Genomic DNA, 22,230 nt, shown 5'->3' with positions numbered 1-22,230 from the left:
AAAGATTCTGAAATATCGTGAAATTAAAAACACGCACTCCAAATTATTTTAAGTACCTACGTCACGCGAACGCGCTTGCCGCATAGGTACTTACGCGGTGTCTCGGTAACCTAAGCCGTGTGGTCAGTTCCTTACGCAGCGTACGCCACCAAAATTGAAAATTTTGAAGCTATTTGACTTAGAATAGAAGTGCTTATAAACACACATATGTCCACCCGTGCGAAGCCGGGGCGGGCCGCTAGTATAAAATAATACGATCATTTATATCTTGATTACAAACTAGATGCTTGTATTTCCAAATGAGTTAGCCAAAGATACTCGTGATGGGAATGTTCAGCTACTCCCTATAAAGTTTTAGAAATCTAAGACTACTATTATATGAAGAAAATAACATGCTTTGGTGTACAAGAATATTGTAACCATAATTACTAAATCAATTATTCGGCTCGACCGCCACCAAAGTAAAAGATCATCCGCCAGGCTAGGTGTTATGCCTGGTGAACCGCGGCTCTGACGATGTTGAGTCGAAGATTGTATTTATACTCCAATCCGTAAAATCTTTTGTTAGCGCGATTCAGATTCATCGCTGCTATTGGCTGAGCGCGTCAATTTCTCCGCCATGATTTACAGTTGTGACGTGTGGCGTAGAGATGTCGCCACACGTCCGAAAATAGAAAAATTACTCACCTTCAAGTGCCTTGTGGTTCCCGGCACCAATACAAAAAAGAATAGGACCACTCCATCTCTTTCCCATGGATGTCGTAAAAGGCGACTAAGGGATAGGCTTATAAACTTGGGATTCTTTTTTAGGCGATGGGCTAGCAACCTGTCACTATTTGAATCTCAATTCTATCATTAAGCCAAATAGCTGAACGTGGCCATTCAGTCTATTCGAGACTGTTGGCTCTGTCTACCCCGCAAGGGATATAGACGTGACCATATATGTATGTATGTATGTACTCACCTTCAACCCAATGATGTGCCAACGTGGCGGAAGCCCGCCGCGACTTGGAATACGTGGCGATGCAGGACGCCGGCGCGCGCTGAACGCAACGCTCGTGGACGGTGAACTTGCAGACTGGAAATTAAATATTATGTTACACATATGTACTTTAAGTTTTCATTTCACTCCAGAGTCCTATACTAAAGTTGAATGATCATGGTTACACATCCAGCTGTCATCATGTTCAGAGCTTTCCTCACAATGTTTTAGCTCTCCACGAGAACATCGGTTAGTTATCCAACTAATCATAACTCTTATCTCTCTGATGAGAAAGGGATAAACCCGAGATTGATGCAAAGATATGATGATGTACTCTTTGAAAATAAGGGCTCAATATATCAATCAATAATGGACTTTAAACACCCTAATTATGGAGTCAATCTCATACATACATACATATATAAAATCACACCTCTTACCCGGAGGGGTAGGCAGAGACTAAATCTTTCCACTTGCCACGATCTCTGCATACTTCCTTCGCTTCATTCATAACTCTCTTCATGCAAGCTCCGCGTTTTCGGGTAGGTACTCTTGATCTGACCCTTTGCCAGGACGTCCTTAATTTGATCATATTATTATGTTAAAGTAAGTATTTATTCTCTTTTTATGAATATAAGACAAACGGTTTTAAGTACTTATGCAATACAATACGACACAACACAATACGTTACGATACGGTACGACTTGTCACGACTCGTCACGACACAACACGACTCGTGCGTGAATAGGCATAATTTGAGCTTGCCTGCACCACCTAAGTCCACATCTTGCTTATTGAGGTCAAATTCATCTATCACTCTAGCATCTGTGGCGCAGCGGTAGTACGCTTGTCTGTGTCACCGGAGGTCCCGGGTTCGAATCCCGGTCAGGGCGTGATGAGAAAAGAACTTTTTCTGATTGGCCCGGGTCTTGGATGTTTGTCTATACAAATATAGTACCGTTGAGTTCTCGTAACACAAGTTTCGAACTTACTACGGGGTTAACTCAATCAGTGTAATTTGTCCCGTATATATTTCTTTTAGTGTCGTGTGGTTCCCGGCACCAATACAAAAAAGAATGGGACCACTCCATCTCTTTCCCATGGATGTCGTAAAAGGCGACTAAGGGATATGCTTACATACTTGGGATTCTTTTTTTTAGGCGACGGGCTAGCAACCTGTCACTATGTGAATCTCAATTCTATCTTAAAGCCAAATAGCTTAACGTGGCATATCAGACTTTACAAGACTGTTGGCTCTGTCTACCCCGTAAGGGATATAGACGTGATTATATGTATGTATGTATGTATATTTATTTTATTTATTTTTATCACGGTTTATGATATACAGCCTGTTGACAGACTGACAAAAGCGGAGGCTTAGTTATAGGGTCCTTTTTACCTTTTACGTTCGGAACATTCCTTTCTTAGTTTATCAGGACTGTTTAACTATGTCTAAGTATATATATTATGTTTTTGGAAGAGCGGGTCCCCTTGCCACAGGCTTTTCTAAGCTTACTAGGTGGGTCCCAGTATTGTGTATTATTAGAAACTAAGGCTTGAAAATAAAGACTTTTCAATTTTAACTATCATCCACGGTTCGCCTGGTCACAGACAGACGGACAAAAAGCACAGGCAATAGGGTCTTCTTTTTACCTTTTTTTTACCTTCTTTCTTTTTGTCTTAGACGGCCTCTGTGGCGCAGCGGTAGTGCGCTTGTCTGTGTCACCGGAGGTCCCGGGTTCGAATCCCGGCCAGGGCATGATGAGAAACGAACTTTCTCTGATTAGCCTGGGTCTTGTATTTTTATCTTCATACGTATTTATTATAAAATATAGTATCGTTGAGTTAGTATCTCGTAACACAAGTTTCGAACTTACTTCGAGGCTAACTCAATCTGAGTTATTTGTCCCGTATATATTTATATATTTATTTATTTTATTTAACTTTCCCGTTCGGAACCCTAAATGGAAGCACTCACAGATACAACACAGCCCCTTCTTGCCGAGTCCCACCAACATGTTGAGACACAGGTTGCAGTACGCCGGCCTGCTGAAGTGCTTGAGCCGCCACGCGTGCTCGCCGTCCTCTTTCACATTCGTGTCCAACCCTAGAAGGACTAGCAGAGGAATTGTTGTCATTCTGGAATTAAAATACAGAAGAATCTTTGGGAATAGTGTAAATTTAGCAGTCATCATGTGGAAAGATAACATATGTATAAGTATGGATGTATTTATATTGCCGTGTGGTTCCCGGCACCAATACAAAAAGAATGGGACCACTCCGTCTCTTTCCGATGGATGACATAAAAGGCGACTTAGGGATAGATTTACATACTTGGGATTCTTTTTTAGGCGATGGGTTAGCAACCTGTCACTATTTGAATCTCAATTCTATCTTAAAGCCAAATAGCTGAACGTGGCCTATCAGTCTTTACAAGATTGTTGGCTCTGTCTACCCCGCAAGGGATATAGACCTGATTGTATGTATGTATGTATTTATATTGTGTTTATATTAGGTTTAGGTATATTTAAACTATGCATTTTATTTAATATGTACTGCGCCAATCGCCTTTTTATATTAATTTCCTCCCACCCTAAGGTTGACTGGAAGAGATTGCTTTAGCGATAAGTCCGCCTTTGTACCTCATTACCTGTGTTTTTTTCTGTTTTTCTTTTTCTTATGGTGCAATAATGAGTCTATCTATCTATGTACTTACAATTAGAGAAGACGTAGTCTTTGCCTAATCAGGATAAGAGGCATGATTTATTATAAAGATCTGAATCTCGATTCCATCATGGAGCCAAACAGCTGAACTTGGCTTTTCAGTCTATCAAGACTGTTGAATCTGTCTACCCCCCAAGGGATATAGACATCATTATATGTATGTAAGTCTAAAGTCTTGAAAGACTGACAGGGCACTGTTCAGCTGTTAGGCTTAATGATAAAATTGAGATTCAAATAGCGACAGGTTGCTAGCCCATCGCCTAAAAGAAGAATCTCAAGTTTATAAGCCTATACCTACTTATTATTAATAATTCTGCTTATTACTAAAGATTAAAAAAAAAATCACACAAGTCTTTTGTACATCAAGTACTTACGACCTAAAGGTTATACATGAAATTATTTGTAAAAGTTCCCTTACCCTCCTCTCTTCCACTCGTCCAGGGAAACCGTACCATCAGCATCGTAATCTATCTCAACCATCATGTCTTGTAGAATCTGAAAAAAAACATTTTTATTTTAAAACAAAAAATCGGTACAGTCAACAACATAAATACGTATAATACAGGGTATACCGGTATATTTAAGCATTCTCTTTTCTATTCCATACATACATATGGTCACGTCTATATCCCTTGCGGGGTAGACAAAGCCAACAGTCTTGAAAAGACTGAATGGCCCCGTTCAGCTATTTGGCTTAATGATATAATTAAGATTCAAATAGGTTGCTAGCCCATCGCCTAAAAAAGAATCCAAAGTTTGTAAGCCTACCCCTTAGTCGCCTTTTACGACATCCATGGGAAAGACATGGAGTGGTCCTATTCTTTTTTGCATTGGTGCCAGGAACCACACGGCATTTTTCTATTCCAGTCACTAGGTATACCTTCTTTCACATCAAATTATTCCCTTGCCATTATAATTATAATGCTAGGTCTTTTTAATGCCTTGTTTTGTATGAATAGTGTCCTGATACCCTCCTTGGAACGAATCCTTATGTATGTAATAAATAAGGATTCATTGCAAACACGAGATTCAATAAAACATACTTTAATACCAAACAGGTACTACTTTGATTATTTGAATTATTTTCTTTATAATTTTCAGGCCACTTGTTTTATTTGATGTTTTTTGTTCACTCAAGATTTTTAAGACATTTAGATCTGCAGAAAGTACTGTTTAGGATCACAATAAATTCTAATTCAAATTCAAAATTTTTATAAATTATTACGGGACACTTAATAATTGTCATATCTTCTGGTTTCACAACATTGGTTGACGTCAAATAAATTACTTAAAACTAAGTTTACTGCCGCTTCCAAAGCGTCAGTGCAGAAGAACCGGTAACAAATTGCACTGCAGCATTTTCTTCAACAACGTCAACTTCACAACTAACCGAACTTAGAATAGATATGATTATTTGTGTCTCATGTTTGGAAAAATTCCTTATATTAACCAGCTAGTATAGTACAAGCAAGATAAATAAATGAATAAATATATACGGGACAAATTACACTGATTTAGTTAGAAGTAAGTTCGAAACTTGTGTTACGAGAACCTAACTCAAGGATACTATATTTTACAATAAATACTTATATAGATAAACATCCAAGACCCAGGGCAATCAGAAAAAGATTTTTTCTCATCATGCCCTGGCCGGGATTCGAACCCGGGACCTCCGGTGTCACAGACAAGCGTACCACCGCTGCGCCACAGAGGCCGTCTTGAAGATGAATACAGAGTGACATTTAAAACAACTGCATCCTTTTAATCATAGACTATACCCATGCTTCTGAGACGTATGAGCCTATTTTTATTTTAATTAAACGTCATCATTTTCACATTTAAAAAACCCTCAAAAACTGCGTCACACGCTTTATTAAAGACCAATACTACAAAAAGAAATTAAAAGTAAACACGTAAATAAATGTCTGAAAAATAAATTATTTTTCTAGTATCAAGATCAAGTAAAGTACAGAGTTGTCGTGATCGCTCAGCTCTGAATGAATTGTGTCGTTGACCTCTGAATCGTACGCGTCGCTTTTCCGCCGCCCGGGGTGATATGACGTATTTAGGATCGTGGATTTTGATACTTTTATTTTTTTCGTACTTTCTAAAATATGAACCGATATTTTTCTTTCAACGTTTTTAAATATCCTTTAGGTGAGTACACTTAACAGTTAAATTTATTCAGTTGAATATAAAGTCACCCTGTATACTTACAGGCCTGAGTTCCGAGGTCTCCCAGCCAAGGTACTCGGCGACTGTCATCATCTGGTTGACGATGCAGTCCATCTCGTTGGTGTCCAGAACCCCATTGCCGTCCGTATCATACAGGCGGAACATGACTGGAAGTTTGGAGAAAATTACCTACTTACTCAGACTATCACAATGAACAACTTTTCACAGAGATTGAATTGAGATTTAAATACTGAGAGGTAGCTAGACCATCGCCTAAAAGAAGAACCCCAAGTTTATTAGCCTATCTCTTAGATAGATAGATTCTTTATTGCACCATAAGAAAAAGAAAAACGGAAAAGAAACACAGAATGAGGTACAAAGGCGGACTATCGCTGAAGCAATCTCTTCCAGTCAACCTTAGGGTGGGAGGAAATTAAAATAGAAAGGCGATTGGCGCAGTACGTATAAAATAAAATGCAAAGTATAAATATACCTAAACCTTAGTCGCCTTTTACGTCATCCATGAAAAAGAAACGGAATGGTCCTATTCTGGGTCCTATTCCGGATACCGGGAACCACACGGCATAGCATAGATCACGACAGATCTAAATACACAAAAATATAAGGTTTTAAATCAATTAAATGAGATGGCTTGACTCTGCTATGACTTAGGTTTGTATGAACATGGATTCATGTTTTTCTGCAAGTGACTGTACAAGTGCATCGTGTCATCGACTCAACAATTCTCAACTTCTTAAACTGCTGACTTGCTGAATACGAAACCTGTTCAAGCATTCACATTTAAAAACTTACATTCAAGCTTGTCTTCGGGCCGTCCAGCCTCCAACAGAGATAAGTAGCAGACAATGTCCTTCAGCGATACCCTGGCCGTATGTACTTCCAGCGTCGAAGACCTTCGCATCAGGTGTCTGAAATCTGAAGAAAAGAAGTCATAAAACATTATCATTCTTTATTCTGCCTAGAGGCATCAGATGTTAAGGCATACACATTCTTCGAGTGTGTATGCCTTAACACACAAGTTCTTCCTGGGTAAGCACTGAGAATTGTTCGAGATTTGAATTCACAACCTCTATGCCATTAGAGAAATATCAACCACCATGCCAATGTGGTATTTTTTCATGATCTCAATTCACTTAACCCAGCAACACGTTTACTAGAGGAACATGCGCCTAACATACATACATAAAATAACGCCTTTTTCCCGGAGGGGTAGGCAGAGACTACATCTTTCCACTTGCCACGATCTCTGCATACTTCCTTCGCTTCATCCACATTCATAACTCTCTTCATTCGGGTATTCTTGACCTGACCCTTTGCAAGGACGTTCTTAATTTGATGATCTAGGCCTTCCGACCCCGACCTTTCCCTCCTTCTATAAGCCTAAGATGGACCTTAATCGCTTAGAAATTACATGCAAGGGTTTTCGGGTTGTCTATCCATCTCTTCACTACGTTTGCAGGTGCATGATCACTTTAGTAGAACCTTTAAACCAGGTCAGCTTTTTTATGTTTATGATCGCAATCACAGCATACTAAGACACTACCTTCAATTTTAGTAGACTGGTTGACCCTCAAAGAGTTGCTGCTCTTCCTACTGGAATTCCTGGACATCTGGCTGTGGCTCGGGCTCGTCTCGTTCCGGCGGTCCAGGCAGAGCTCGTGGGACGAGTAGGACGGGTGGGTCGTCACGGTGAACATTGGATGGACGCTTCCTGGAAATCGGATATACCTTGAGATAAGAACATGTCTTCAGCAGTTTTAGTCCTGGATTAAAAGCGGTAAGACTTGAGTTGAGACGTGATAATCGTAAATCATTTATTCCTCGAATATGGTTACAATGTTGGTCTTAGTATTTAAGTATCTACAGTTTCTGTGAACACATATTCTACGTCTTAAGGCGTCGGAATTATATACATATATTTTAAATTAGTAGCATATAAAGCTCTGTCTGCTTGATACTACTGTGAGATAAGTACTTCATAAGCACGAATGAAGAAGAAGAATAGGACCACTCCATCTCTTTCCTATGGATGTCGTAAAAGGCGACTAAGGGATAGGCTTATAAACTTGGGATTCTTCTTTTAGGCGATGTGCTAGTAACCTGTCACTATTTGAGTCTCAATTCTTTATCTTAAAGCCAAACAGCTGAACGTGGCCTATCAGTCAAAATACGAGAATACTCGTATCAGAAGTTTGGTTCCTAACAGTACGACGAGGACTGTTTATTAACTACCAGCAGTTATCTGAGCTTCCAAGTTTCACCAATAAAACACAAAACACAAACTATGTCTCATTGCCTTGCCTGGCTAGCCGCAGTTAATCTTTTGCGTTTAAGATGGATTATTGACATGAGGAAGAAGAAGATGGCGACCGCCTACCTGTTCTACTTCTGGAGCCTTTATCGCTGCCGTCAACAGAATCTCCCGAACCTTTGCCGAGTTGCTGTAACCGCTCAGCTAGACCATGGATCTTCGACGCCAAGCTTAGCTTCCCCTGGAAATGATAAGAGATAAACTTAAAGGGAAACCGAAAATGTCACAAGTGCCGTGTGGTTCCTGGCACCAATACAAAAGAATAGGTTCTCTCCAACTCTTTCCCATGGATGTCGTAAAAGGCGACTAAGGGATAGGCTTATAAAATTGCGATCCTTTTTTAGGCGATGGGCTAATAACCTGTCACTATTCCATCATTTAGTCGAGCAGCTGAACGTGGCCATTCAGTCTTTTCGGGACTATTGGCTCTGTCTACCCCGTAAGGGATATAGACGTGACTATATGAATGTATGTATGTCACAAGGAGAAATCGATCTGTCGTGTGGTTTCTAGGGATGGAATCTCTCAATTCACTCATACCTGGTGGTCAGCGTGTGCCGTGACAGCTGCGCACGCGGCGGCCGAGCTCGCAGCCGCCATCTCGCGGAGCGCCGGCCGGCGGTCGCGTCGCACGAATGAGAGGAACAGATGCCTGGGAAATGATTAATATATCTGTATATCTATATATACTTATATATATATTCATCATAATGGTGCCTAGGAATATGACATATGAAATAACATATAATAAAACGGTTAATAATATTTTGTCTGTACATATAGTTTTTTGACTGAAACAGATAGATCATATGATTAGTATATTGATTTATTTCACAATAATGTAGATTCAACTCGAAATTTACGCGGACGAAGTCGCGGGCAACAGCTAGTGTTAAAATAAAACCGATAAAAGATAAAAACATTCATGATACCCAACCATGTGATTCCTTCAGTTAGCTAATTGCAGGTATTCTTGAGCAAAAAAAAAAGCAATTAGTGATACCTTTTGATATGATAAGACTTGAATACCAAGATCTGCCTAGGTATAACCTAGGTGAAAGTTTTTTTTTTAGGTTTTAAGTTTACCGTGTTTATTACTGTTAATTATAAACTGACGGCCTCTGTGGCGCAGCGGTAGTGCGCTCGTCTGTGACCCCGGAGGTCCAGGGTTCGAATCCCGGTCAGGGCATGATGTGAAAAGAACTTTCTCTGATTGGCCTGGGTCTTGGATGTTTATCTATATAAGTATTCATTATAAAATATAGTATCGTTGAGTTAGTAGCTCGTAACACAAGTCTCGAACTTACTTCGAGGCTAACTCAATCTGTGTAATTTGTCCCATATATATTTATATATACAGGACAAATTACACAGATTGAGTTAGCCTCGAAGTAAGTTCGAGACTTGTGTTACGAGATACTAACTCAAATATACTATATACTATATTTTATAATAAATACTTAGATAGATAAATATCCAAGACCCAGACCAATCAGAGAAAGTTCGTTTCTCATCATGCCCTGACCGGGATTCGAACCCGGGACCTCCGGTGTCACAGACAAGCGTATTACCGCTGCGCCACAGAGGCCGTCAGTTTATATTTATTAATTATGTATGTGTCCAACAAATGTATTGTGATGGTGAATAAAGCTTTTATCTATCTATCTATCTACCTGCATAGTTCATCCGGCGTAGACACTTCGAGGAATGTATCGAGGAACCAGCGGAAGCCTTCATAATCGATGTCCTGAAATCAAGAAAACAAGTATCACTACATAGTATAAAACAAAGTCGCTATTTTAGTCTGTTTGTCTGTATGCTTAAATCTTTAAAATTAAGCAACGGATCTTGATGCGGTTTTTTGTAACAGGTAGAGTGATTCAAGAGGAAGGTTTTTATGTATAATTTTATCCGAATTTAGCACCCGTACGAAGCCGGGGCGGGTCGCTAGTTTAAAATATATAAAAGTAACACACATACATATTTGTGCCGTGTGGTTTACGGCACCAATATAAAAAAGAATATAACCACTCCATCTTTTTTCCATGGATATCGTAAAAGGCGACTAAAGTATACGCTCATAAACTTGGGATTCTTCTTTTAGGCGATGGGTTAGCAACCTGTCACTATTTGAGTCTCAATTCTATCATTAAGCCTAACAGCTGAGCGTGGCCTGTGAGTCTTTCAAGACTACTAGCTCTGTCTTCCCAGCAAGGGATATTGGTCATTCTCTTAGTCGCCTTTTACGACACACATGGACAAGAGATGGAGTAGTACTAATCTAAAGTGCCGTTTACCACGCGACACAAAATAACTCCCGATAATTTGGGAATGTAGCGGCCGTTCAGCCTCCATGGACAAACGAGACTCAGACTTGACAATTTAGATGACTAAAACCGACTGACAGACTGTGAAAAAAAGGACAATCGACTTGGACACTAAGGAGACGACCATAAGACGACGAGACGACAAGACGTATCTTGAACGGGAAAATTCTCTTTTATTTTATTCAGACTAGACAAAGACCCTAAACAGACCCTCGGCCCGTTCAAGTGGTACTCATAATACCCCTCTTTCGCCACACTTGAGTAAAAATAAGTATCTAAATATTCATAAAATAAACAATTTCACTGTGTAATCAATCAACTTAATAAACCAATTATGGAATATACAGAATGTAAACAAAGCGACGAATTGGTACTTTTTCGGCTCAAATTGTTTGCGAGTCGCTTCAGGGTTAAATTACATTGATGGTTATTGATTACTGTAGGTTTTAATTTATATTTATATTATACATGGTTTCGCTGTAGCTTTAAACATTAAGGCTGCACACGCGACGGAAGCTTAAAAAATCAAGTAACTTCTTCCGTTTTCCCAACATTTCCTTTCACTGCTCTGCTCCTACTGCTTGTAGCGTGATGAAAAGTAAACTATAATTGCTCAGGAGTATGAAGAATAACTGTATCAAGTTTCGTTAAAATCCGTTAAGAAGTTTTTGTTTCTATAAAGAACATACAGACAGACAGACAGACAAAATTTTTACTAATTGCATTTTTGGCATCAGTATCGATCACTAATCACCCCTGATAGTTATTTTGAAAATATATTCCATGTACAGAATTGACTCTCTACAGATTTATTGTAAGTATAGATACATAGATATATTAAAATGAGGATACTCAGTGATTGACTGACTGGCTTCACAATGCACAAAGCCATACCACTGGCTCTATAGACATTCAAATTTAGCATTATGAGGTTAAGAGACTTTTTCACACTAAGAGGAATAATTTCCCGATTTTTCCCGGCTATTTTCATTGTTCGGGTTCATATGGCGAAAAGTTTTATAGGCAACTTACAAATAATAGATAATAATAATAGATTCTTCTTCTTAAATTAACGAGTTTACTCCTGAGTGGAGTTGAGTGTCCTCCATTCATCACTTTTCTATATATTTTTTTATAAGTTGGTATGTTGTAACGTTGCGTTTACTATTTCCAGTATTTTATTTAATTCTTGGTCTTCCTCATCCTCTTTTTTTCCATTAATATTTCCTTCGAATATTGTTTTGAAAAAAAAATAATAGATTTGTCACTACAAAACATGGTTTTAACAAAATGTTAGCTATGTAGTTAACAAGATCTTATAGTTAAAAGTAAATTATTTGTTGACATTTCCAATATGTCATGGGTCCTTCAGACAGTTTATTTATCACATTACGAGTCTTAGGGCTTCACTTTACGATCTAAAAAGCTTTTCCTTAACAATTTCAGAATTTAATAAATTACAAGAAAGGTATGCTCAAGAGTACCCAACACCGATGAGCTTGTATAAAGAGAGTTAAAATGTGGATGAAGCGAAAGAAGTATGCAGAGATCGTGGCAAGTGGAAAGATGTGGTCTCTGCCTACTCCTCCGGGAAAAAGGCGGAATTTTATGTATGTAAATATATATAAAAATGCACATCTGTATCATGTAGGAATAGTATATGTAAATTATTTAAAATGAGAGACATTACAATATATTAGTGCATTAATTCAATGACGCAAGGGATATAGACGTGACTATATGTCTCTCGTAAGAAAGGTTACGAATCCTGATAACACTTACAATATTCCATTAGAACATTAGGACGTAGTTTACTTTCCACATTACAGGTCCTTCAAACATCTTATATTCGGCGAGCAAACGGTAACAAATTACTTAAGATGTTAGTTTAGGATCCCATTAATATCTGAACGCCCAGGGGAGTTATGTTGGGAATTTGTGAATAGGTATTCTTATTGGCTTGTCTCAATTTAAGCGAGAAGTCGTACACACATACATATAGTCACGTCTATATCCTTTACGGGGTAGGAAGAGCCAACAGTCCTGAAAGGCCACGTTCAGATGTATAACTTCATGATGGAATTGAGATTCAGATAGTGAGATTGCTAGCCCATCGCCTAAAATAAGAATGCCAAGTTTACAAGTCTATCTCTCAGTCGCCTTTTACGACGCTTCATCCTTCCTTTCCTTCCTGCCTCCTATCTCTTGCGCATTCCCAGATGGACCTGGGGTCCGCTTTCCTTCATTTATCTGTCCACTTTATCCGGTCTGCGGCGTCTCAAGTTTTTGGATATTTGGATGTGTGTATGTGTGGATGTGTGCATGTGTGGATGTGTGTATGTGTAGATGTGTGGATGTGTGGATGTGCGTTTCCTTATTTCTCTCATATAATAGATAGTAGTTTTGTATAGCATTTATAGATATCATTGAAACTATATTGTCGGCAATGTTCAATGAATGATTGTCTATAATATTACAGTTACCACAGCACAGGCATGCATGTATTGGACCAATGTGTGCTCAACGTAGCAAACCTACATATGTTTCACAAGCTGTGCCCGCGACTTCGTCCGCGTGGAATAGTTTTTTGGACATCATTGAAGCCCTCAAGGATGAATAATTTCCCCCGTTTTTTTTTCACATTTTCCATTATTTCTTTGCTCCTTCTAGTTGCAGCGTGATGTTATATAGCCTAAAGCCTACCTCCATAAATGGTCCATTCAACGCAAAAATAATTTATCAATTCGAACCAGTAGTTCCTGAGATTAGCACGTTCAAACAAACAAACTCTTCAGCTTCATAATATTAGTATAGATAATAAATTTCATTTCATTTCTCTCACGCAAAATCTACGAACACGACTCGTACAAACCTTTTTATCCCGACATTCCCGCGGGAGAGACGTACCTTACATGGCCCGAGTTTCCAGCAGATTTTTGTGTAAACCACTCGAATTCCCATCGAGCTTTTTCCCGTGAATTAAATTAATTTCGAGTGTCACCTACTTTGTTGAGAGCTTTTAATTAAAGCCCCATTTTGTCCGCACCAATGTTAGCACACGTACAAAATTTTTAATGTGATCATTGTTTTCTTAATTTTCTTAGAAATTTGAATTAACAGCACCGTTTTTTTTTAAATTAATTTTATTAGTTTTGTCTTTAGGTTTATTTTGTCACATGTGTTTCAATGGAATTATAATTAGTATAAAAGATAGCGTTTTGATGTAATTATGCACGTGGAGTGGAGATGCCAATTCTACATTGGCCATTCAGGCAACTGAATCTTTGACCATATCGATCCATGGTTACACTTTCAGTTGCCTGAATGTGCAGCTTTCCTCGCGATATTTTCCTTTACAGTAAGAGCATCGGTTTATATTCAAACTAATGTACATAACTTTGAAAATAGTCATTGGTACATGGCCGATGTGGGATTCGAACCTGTGCCTTTCTGCGCATCACGCATTTTAACCGGGCACCTTAAAGATTCGATCGCCGACGCTCTACTGTATTTATAAATACATAGTACCTACTTACAACGCGAAAGTTAAAAATTTGTCACAATATTTCTGCAAACAAATGTTCAAATACATACATATAATCACGTCTATATCCCTTGCGGGGTAGACAGAGCGAACAGTCTTGAAAATATATAAAGGCCACGTTCAGTTGTTTGGCTTACTGATACAATAGAGTATAGAGTTGTAGGTTAGGCTTACAAACTTGGGATTCTTTTTAGGTGTTGGGTGAGCAACCTGTCACTATTTGAATCTCAATTCTATCATTAAGCCAAACAGCTGAACGTGGCCATTCAGTCTTTTCAAGACTGTTGGTATGTATTTATGTATGTATAGAATAGAGATTCACATAAAGTAACATCCCGTCGCCTAACTTCAACTAAATCACTTCAAGTTCAAATATTCAGTTAAAATACAAATAAAGGTTACATGTTATTGCCTCATTTCCATTTCGTTACATTCTGATGATGACATTATTCCGAATGAGGTGGCGGAAAACTTTTTGAATTTCCGTTGTAAATTAGTTTTTCCTCTTGTTGCTGGTGCTGCGTGCGTATAACTTGGAATGTGTACGTACCTAATGAAAGTATAGCTGTTACTGGACTGTTACCCGGAACTTCGTTGCCGTAGAATTTAAAAAATGTAACAATTTTTTTAGTTACATATGTTTTAAATTAATTCTTAACTAAATATATTACATTTATAATTTATTAAGTATATAGAATCTATATAAGTTTATTATACAATAGCTTTTGCATGGGAATTTCCAGAAAAACGTAGTTAATAAAATATTGTTATATAGTAGTTAAATACTCCTAAAGGTCTATACTATCTGTGTACCAAATTTCATCAAAATCGGTTCAGTATTTTTTGAGTTTATTTATTAAAAACATACAAATCTTTTGCTCTTCATTACTAGTATGTATATATTCTCACTCCCACAAAGGTTCTTTTGTAAGATAAATAAATAACCTAGTGATTCATAGAGTTCTGTAACAATTTTCAACAAACTCGGTCCTGAATCTTTTTATAAAAAAAGATGACTTGATTTTTCAATATTTTATTATTAGTTTTTAATTAATCAGTATAGGTAATGTCAATTTCATAAATGAAGTTATCCAGCTGATAGTTGCCTTCCAGTTTATGTAGCCCACCATTGACCCCAAGGTCACAGGTGGACAATGACTTGTCCTTTAGCCATTTTCTACGATATTACTGAAAAGGATTGAATGGTCCTATACCACACACCCGGAAACAACATTCCCTTAATTTTACGGTACATCCATACATACATAGTCACGTTTATATCCCTTGCGGGGAAGACAGAGCCAACAGTCTTGAAAAGACCGAATGGCCACGTTCAGCTATTTAGCTTAATGATAGAATTGAGATTCAAATAGTGACAGGTTGCTAACCCATCGCCTAAAAGAAGAATCCCAAGTTTATAAGCCTATCCCTTAATCGCCTTTTACGACATCCATGGGAAAGAGACGGAGTGGTCGTATTCTTTTTTGTATTGGTGCCGGGAACCACACGGCACATGATGGTGAGTCCCTTAATCATTTTCTACCATATTACAGAAAAAGATTGAATGGTCCTATACCACACATCCGGAAACCACATTCCGTAAATTTTACGGTGATTTACGCAAATATCTATTACTTATATTTTCCCACTAACTGTGCCCGCGACTTCGTCCGCGTGCATATATAGTAAGTATTTATTGAAGCCCTCAAGGATGAATCATTTTCCCCGTTTTTTTTTTTCACATTTTCCATTATTTCTTTGCTCTTTATAGTTGCAGCGTGATGTTATATAGCCTAAAGCCTTCCTCGATAAATGGTCTATTCAACGCAAAAAGAATTTTTCAATTCAAACAAGTAGTTCCTGAGATTAGCGCGTTCAGACAAACAAACAAACTCTTTAGCTTTATAATATTCGTATACATAGATTTCCTCGATCAGATTTAACTGTCCTGCTGAAGTTGCAAAAACAGCAATCTACCGTTTTTATTACCGCGAGGCCATTACTAAATAAATGATGTAATAAAATAAAATGACGGTTTCTTTGTTATAAAGTTACCCCAAGTTTTGTAATAAACTCCAGAGGGAATAAGTAGCATTGATATTGGTGTCTAGTGTTGTGTGTTGTCGATTAAATTTTATCGATACTCGGAGTAAACAGAGCCGACAGTGTTCAAAAGACTGAAAGGCCCCGATCAGCTGTATAGATTTATTCATTCATTCATATAGTCACGTCTATATCCCTTGTGGGGTAGACAAAGCCAACTTTGTTGGCGAGAACGTTTGGCTTAATAATAGAATTGAGAGATAGCTGTATAGATTAGTGACAAAATTGGGATTCAAATAGTGACGTTGCTAGTCCATTGCCTCAAAGAAGAATCACAAGTTTATTAGCCTTCACCTTAGTCGCCTTTTACGACATCCATCATAATATGGTGTGTGGTTCTATTCTAAAGCGCCGGAAACCACAAGACTCTACTCTAGCAAAAATAATCTCATAAAGAAGTTTGATGGCACAAATTAATATCTTTTACATACAAACATATAATCACGTCTATATCCCTTGCGGGGTAGACGGAGCCAATAGCCCTGAAAAGACTGATAGGCCACGTTCAGCTTAGGCTTAATGATAGAATAAATAGAATCCTGTAAGGTTTTACTCAGCGTCCTGTAGGTACAAAGACGCCTTTATTACAAACTTGCCCTATAAATAACGGACCTAATGAAGATTTGTGCGTTGCGTTCACCTCACATTTATTTTTATTAGCTTCAAAGACTTGGAGCTCTTATACGATTCTTTAGTTCTGGGGACGGCCTCTGACGGCCTCTGTTGCGCAGCGGTACGCTTGTCTGTGTCACCGGAGGTCCCGGGTTCGATTCCCGGCCAGGGCACGATGAGAAAAGAACTGTCTCTGATTGGCCTGGGTCTTGGATGTATATCTATATGAGTATTTATTATAAAATATAGTATCGTTGAGTTGGTATCTCGTAACACAAGTCTCGAACTTACTTCGAGGCTAACTCAATCTGTGTAATTTGTCCCGTATATAATTATTTATTTATTTATTTAGTTCTGGAGACAATTTTAGCGGCGGTGGTCGGTTAAGGTACCCGGCTGAAATGCGCCGGTAATGTGTATAGGACTATTCAATCTCTTTGCTAGGGATGAATGTCGTAAAAGGCGACTAAAGGAACATGTTAAACTGATAGCGTATAAAAGACAAAATGGGTGCGCCACCTGCTAATTTTTCGGGAACATTGTAAAAGTCAATTAAGAAAAGCTTTTGAGCTTGGGATTCGACTTATATGCGATGGTATTACAACCTATCACTATTTGAATTGCATTTCAATCGTTATGCCATACAGTTCAACAGGCTCTGTCTACCCCGTAAGGGATAGAAACATGATATATTCCCCACTTATCATTCTACCATTAAAGTACTTCGCAACTCATAATCGCAAAAGTCTAGCTGATATAATATTGAATCATTATTCAGGTCAAACGAATGTTACTAGGTCAGCGCTGGCTGTGCGGTAATGAACTCTATTTACAAGTGATAAGAGTCACAAAGTTATCTATTATCAGTCTTAACTTTCGCTATGATCACGATAAGGGCGCTTTACTTTGTATACAATAATAATGAAATATGAACTTTTTCAACAGTGGAAATTTACTGGAGAAAGTGATAACAGATACATATTATATAATCACGTATTTATCCCTTACGGGGTAGACAGAGTACAATAGTCTTGAAAAGGCTGTAAGACCAAACAGTGGCACGTTGCACATATTATAACCAAAAAGAAAGCTTGCATTATTATCCCTTAGTCGCCTTATACGACATCCATGTGGAAAGAAATTGACTTAATCTCTTTCCCATGGATGTCGTAAAATGCGAGTAAAGGATAGGCTTACAAACTTGGGATTCGTCTTTTAGTCGACGGGCTAGCAAACTGTCACTATATGAATCTCAATTTTATCAATAAGTCAAACATCTGAACATGTGCTATTAGTCTTTTCAAAACTGTTGGCTCTGTCTACCCCCCAAGGGACATAGACGTGATTTTGAACGGCCTCTGTGGCGCAGCGGCAGTACGCTTGTCTGTGACATCGGAAGCCCCGGGTTCGAATCCCGGCCAGGGCAGTATGATAAAAGAACTTTTTCTGATTTTTCTGGGTCTTGGATGTTCATCTATATAAGTATTTATCATAAACTACAGTATCATTGAGTTAGAATCTCGTATCACAAGTCTCGAACTTACTTCAAGACTAACTCAATCTGTGTAATTTGTCCCGTATATATTTATTTTATTTATTTATTATATGTATGTATTGATCGTTCACAGACAGTTCTTATACATTTATAATATTAGTAACATCAGAATGGTATTCAGTAATCATCAGTAATTATGACGCATAAAGCCAATCGAAGCTAAGACGTAAAGGTCATTTTTATTCCTACATACATATAGTCACGTCTATATCCCTTGCGGGGTAGACAGGGCCAACAGCCCTGTAGGGACTGACAGGCCACGTTCAGCTATTTAGCTTAATAATGATAGAATTGAGATTCAAATAGTGAGAGGTTGCTAGCCTAAAAAAGTATCCCGAGTTTGTAAGCCTATCCCTTAGTCGCCTTGTACGACATCCATGGGAAAGAGATGGAGTGGTCCTATTCTTTTTTGTACTGGTACCGGGATCCACACGGCATTTATTCATACGTAATTTATATGTATTTCGGAATTTTTACGATCGTCCCGTATTTAGTCATGGCGTCCTATTGACCGGGCTATTTTTATCCCATTGTAATTCGGGAGACGTGTTGGGAATAGAATCTATGGCTCGGTGTCACCCTGTTAAGGAGAAATCAAGGTCAATAGAACTTGAATTATTTATATAATCACGCCTATATCCCTTACGGGGTAGACATAGTCTTGAAAAGACTGATAGGCCAAGTTCAGCTGTTCGGCTTAATGATAGAATTGAGATTCAAATAGTGTCACTATTTGAATTTTTGGTTGCTAGCCCATTGCCTAAAAGGAGAATCGCAAAGTAAGCCTGTCTCTTAGTAGTCTTTTACGACTTGAACCAAAGACTAAATAGGTAGGCATGTGATACTTATCAAAAAACTACACTATTTGAATCTCAATTCTATGATAAAGACGTAGCCTGTCAGTCTTTTCAAGCCTCTGTCTACCTCGCAAGGGATGTAGACATGATTATATGTGTGTACATTTTGTTTAACACGGGCGGATCCGCGGCATATGTCTAGTTATTATTTTTCGTTAACAACGCAACAAAGTAGGTAGTTAAAATATTTTATCACCATGGCGGAATTACTTCATACATTATTTTCATACATATATATATACATATACATATATATATATGCTTGTGGATATTACACCTTCTCAGAAATCAGTCTTTTGTTATAGAAACGTTGGTACTTATATTAAAATATTTCTCATTGTGACAACATCAAGAAAATTCCTCTCACCGTTTAATATGGGCTATTTTAGTCAGCTAAGCCTCTTATAATGTACATTCAGTCAGAAAAGTATCGGGAATGGATTATTTATTTATGGTTCCAAATTCAAATTTTTGTTTTTTTTGTTGTTGTTAGATTGGCACAACTGTTTTCCATTTTGGCGCGGAGTTTGAGTTGCATCTGTTGTTTACATTAAATACAGTGCTATTTTTAGTTATATCATATCTAGTGTGTATTGCTAATTTCATAATGGATAAAAACATCGAACAAAGAGTTTGTCTTAAATTTTGCATTGCCAATGGAATATCGTGTTCGGAGTCACTGAAAATGTTACAGAAGGCTTACGGTGAATCGACTTTATCAAAAACTCGTGCTTATGAGTGGTACAAAGCGTTCAAAAGCGGTCGAGATGTGATGGAAGATTTGCCTCGCTCTGGTAGGCCATCAACGTCTGCAACTGAAGTTAACATCGCAAAAGTGAAGGAAATAGTGACTGAAAATCCTCATTCAACTTTGAGAGAGATAGCCACCGAACTTTCTGTATCTCACGAGTCGATCCGTACCATTTTAACTAATAATTTGGGTATGAAACATGTTGCCGCTCGGCTAGTCCCAAAAGACCTGAATTTTTTTCAAAAACTCAATCGCATGAGAGTCGCTGAGGACATGCTAGAACGAGTCAATTCCGACCCAACATTCATGAAACGCATTGTTACTGGTGACGAGACGTGGGTTTACGAGTTTGACATGCAAACTAGTCAACAAGCTTCGGAGTGGCGCCTTCCAACTGAACCGAAACCGAAAAAACCACGCCAAAGTCGTTCAAAAGTCAAAGTCATGTTGACTGTTTTCTTTGACTATCGCGGTGTTGTGCACTCGGAATTCTTGCCGGAAGGTCAAACGGTAAATAAGGAATATTATTTGAGTGTTATGCGGCGTTTAATAGAGCAAATCCGACGAAAAAGGCCAGATTTGTGGAAAGAAAATTCTTGGATTTTGCACCATGATAATGCACCTTCGCACAAGGCCATCATTGTGAACGAATTTTTAACCAAACACTCAACAAATACCATCGAGCAACCACCATATTCACCAGATATGGCTCCAGCCGACTTTTTTCTTTTTCCTAAACTCAAATTACCACTTCCTGGCACCCGTTTTCAATCGGTAGAAGACATAAAAGAGAATTCGCGGCGAGAACTGACCTCAATTCCGGAAACAGCGTTTAAAAAATGTTTTGATGATTGGATTATTCGTTGGCGTAAGTGTATCGTTTCTAAAGGAGCATATTTTGAAGGTGATAAAATAAATTTGGATGAATAACAAACAGTTTGTGTATTATTGATCTTTTCCTGCTACTTTCTTGACAGAGTAGTATATTGGACCCAACTTAATATTACCTACATGCGAATTGAGTTTGTTTATTTCCTCAGCACGATTTATCTAACTAAATAATTCTTCTTAATACCTATAATTCCCATTATAACAGTGTGATTTTTTATAATATATGTTTACTAAGATACGCTTACATGAATATACATACGTGTATATCCCTTGCCGGGTAGACAGGGCCAACAGTCTCGAAAAGATTGAAAGGCCATGTTCAGCTGTATGGCTTTAGGATGGCATTGTGATACAAAGGTGGTAGCCCATCGCCTACAAGTGGAATCGCAACTATATAAACCTATCCATTAGTCGTCGTTTACGACATCCATGAGAAAGATAGGGAGTGTTTCTATTCTAAAATGGCCAAAACCACACGGCAAACGAAAATATTATAATTTCCGTTTCAGCGAAATTTCAGGACATTGAAAATTTGGTTTAGGTTTATAGACTTTTATTCTCATAAAGACATTGTTTACATCACTTAGGTACCTACGTACATAAAATACAAAAACAAAAATAAGTTCGTTGTAACACTAATAAACGAAATATATCAGCAAAAGTTCAGTAAATTAAGATTATGTGCTCGGCTAATTGTCCCTTGAATACATCGAACGAGGTAATATTTTTGATATCAGAGAAGTTTGTAAGTTTTTACTACGCTTTTATTAGCTTGGGTTGTATGTATGTATGTATGTATGTAACGGAATCTTTGAGCTTAATTTTCACTGATTTCTAAACATCTGATCTACTTGGAACTTTGCACACGTATCAAGGACCGATGACAATGCAATATTTTGATAAGAGTTTCTCATTATCCTTATTAAAACTGCCAGGATTAATAAATTCATTTTAGATCCTTCGTATGAGAGTAAGAGAGACAGAGATAGCACCAGTGCCAGTAATCTCCATACAAGAAACCAAGAAGTTCTGACGTATAAGGAGTCCAAAAAGAGATGTAATATATTTCCATATAATGTTACTATTAACCTGAGGCTTTTTTATTTTATCGCATCGCTCCATTTAGAATTACCATTAGAAACAATAGTAGAATTAGTAGAATATTTTAAAACAATAAAAAATATATAAGTAATAAAACAAAAGTAATAAATGAAAATTGAACAAATAATACAAGAATAAAGTTACTACCTACAGAACTTTGCGATATTTATTTAACATATTAATGCAATTCTTGAATTTACATGAGGTACCTTTTGCCTATATATAATAGCAACACTGTAATACTCGTTTGGAAAATGAGTGACAGTTTATCTATG

General features: G+C 37.8%; 1 protein-coding gene across 1 annotated transcript in view; it reads right to left on the bottom strand.

Annotated features, from left to right (window-relative positions):
• LOC106135630 (diacylglycerol kinase 1) overlaps positions 1-22,230 on the bottom strand; it is a 112,332-nt gene that overhangs the window by 18,118 nt on the left and 71,984 nt on the right. Inside the window, exons 4-12 of the mRNA XM_013335984.2 lie at positions 9,888-9,961; positions 8,755-8,866; positions 8,281-8,395; positions 7,447-7,614; positions 6,696-6,818; positions 5,925-6,049; positions 4,126-4,202; positions 2,962-3,122; positions 965-1,078 (exon numbers count right to left, since the gene is read on the bottom strand). Coding sequence (XP_013191438.1) covers positions 965-1,078; positions 2,962-3,122; positions 4,126-4,202; positions 5,925-6,049; positions 6,696-6,818; positions 7,447-7,614; positions 8,281-8,395; positions 8,755-8,866; positions 9,888-9,961 — 1,069 coding nt within the window. The remainder of the gene's footprint in view (positions 1-964; positions 1,079-2,961; positions 3,123-4,125; positions 4,203-5,924; positions 6,050-6,695; positions 6,819-7,446; positions 7,615-8,280; positions 8,396-8,754; positions 8,867-9,887; positions 9,962-22,230) is intronic.

The sequence above is a fragment of the Amyelois transitella genome, chromosome 29, assembly GCF_032362555.1.
Source record: "Amyelois transitella isolate CPQ chromosome 29, ilAmyTran1.1, whole genome shotgun sequence".
NCBI lineage: Eukaryota > Metazoa > Arthropoda > Insecta > Lepidoptera > Pyralidae > Amyelois > Amyelois transitella.
This window is presented reverse-complemented; position numbering and strand designations above follow the sequence as displayed.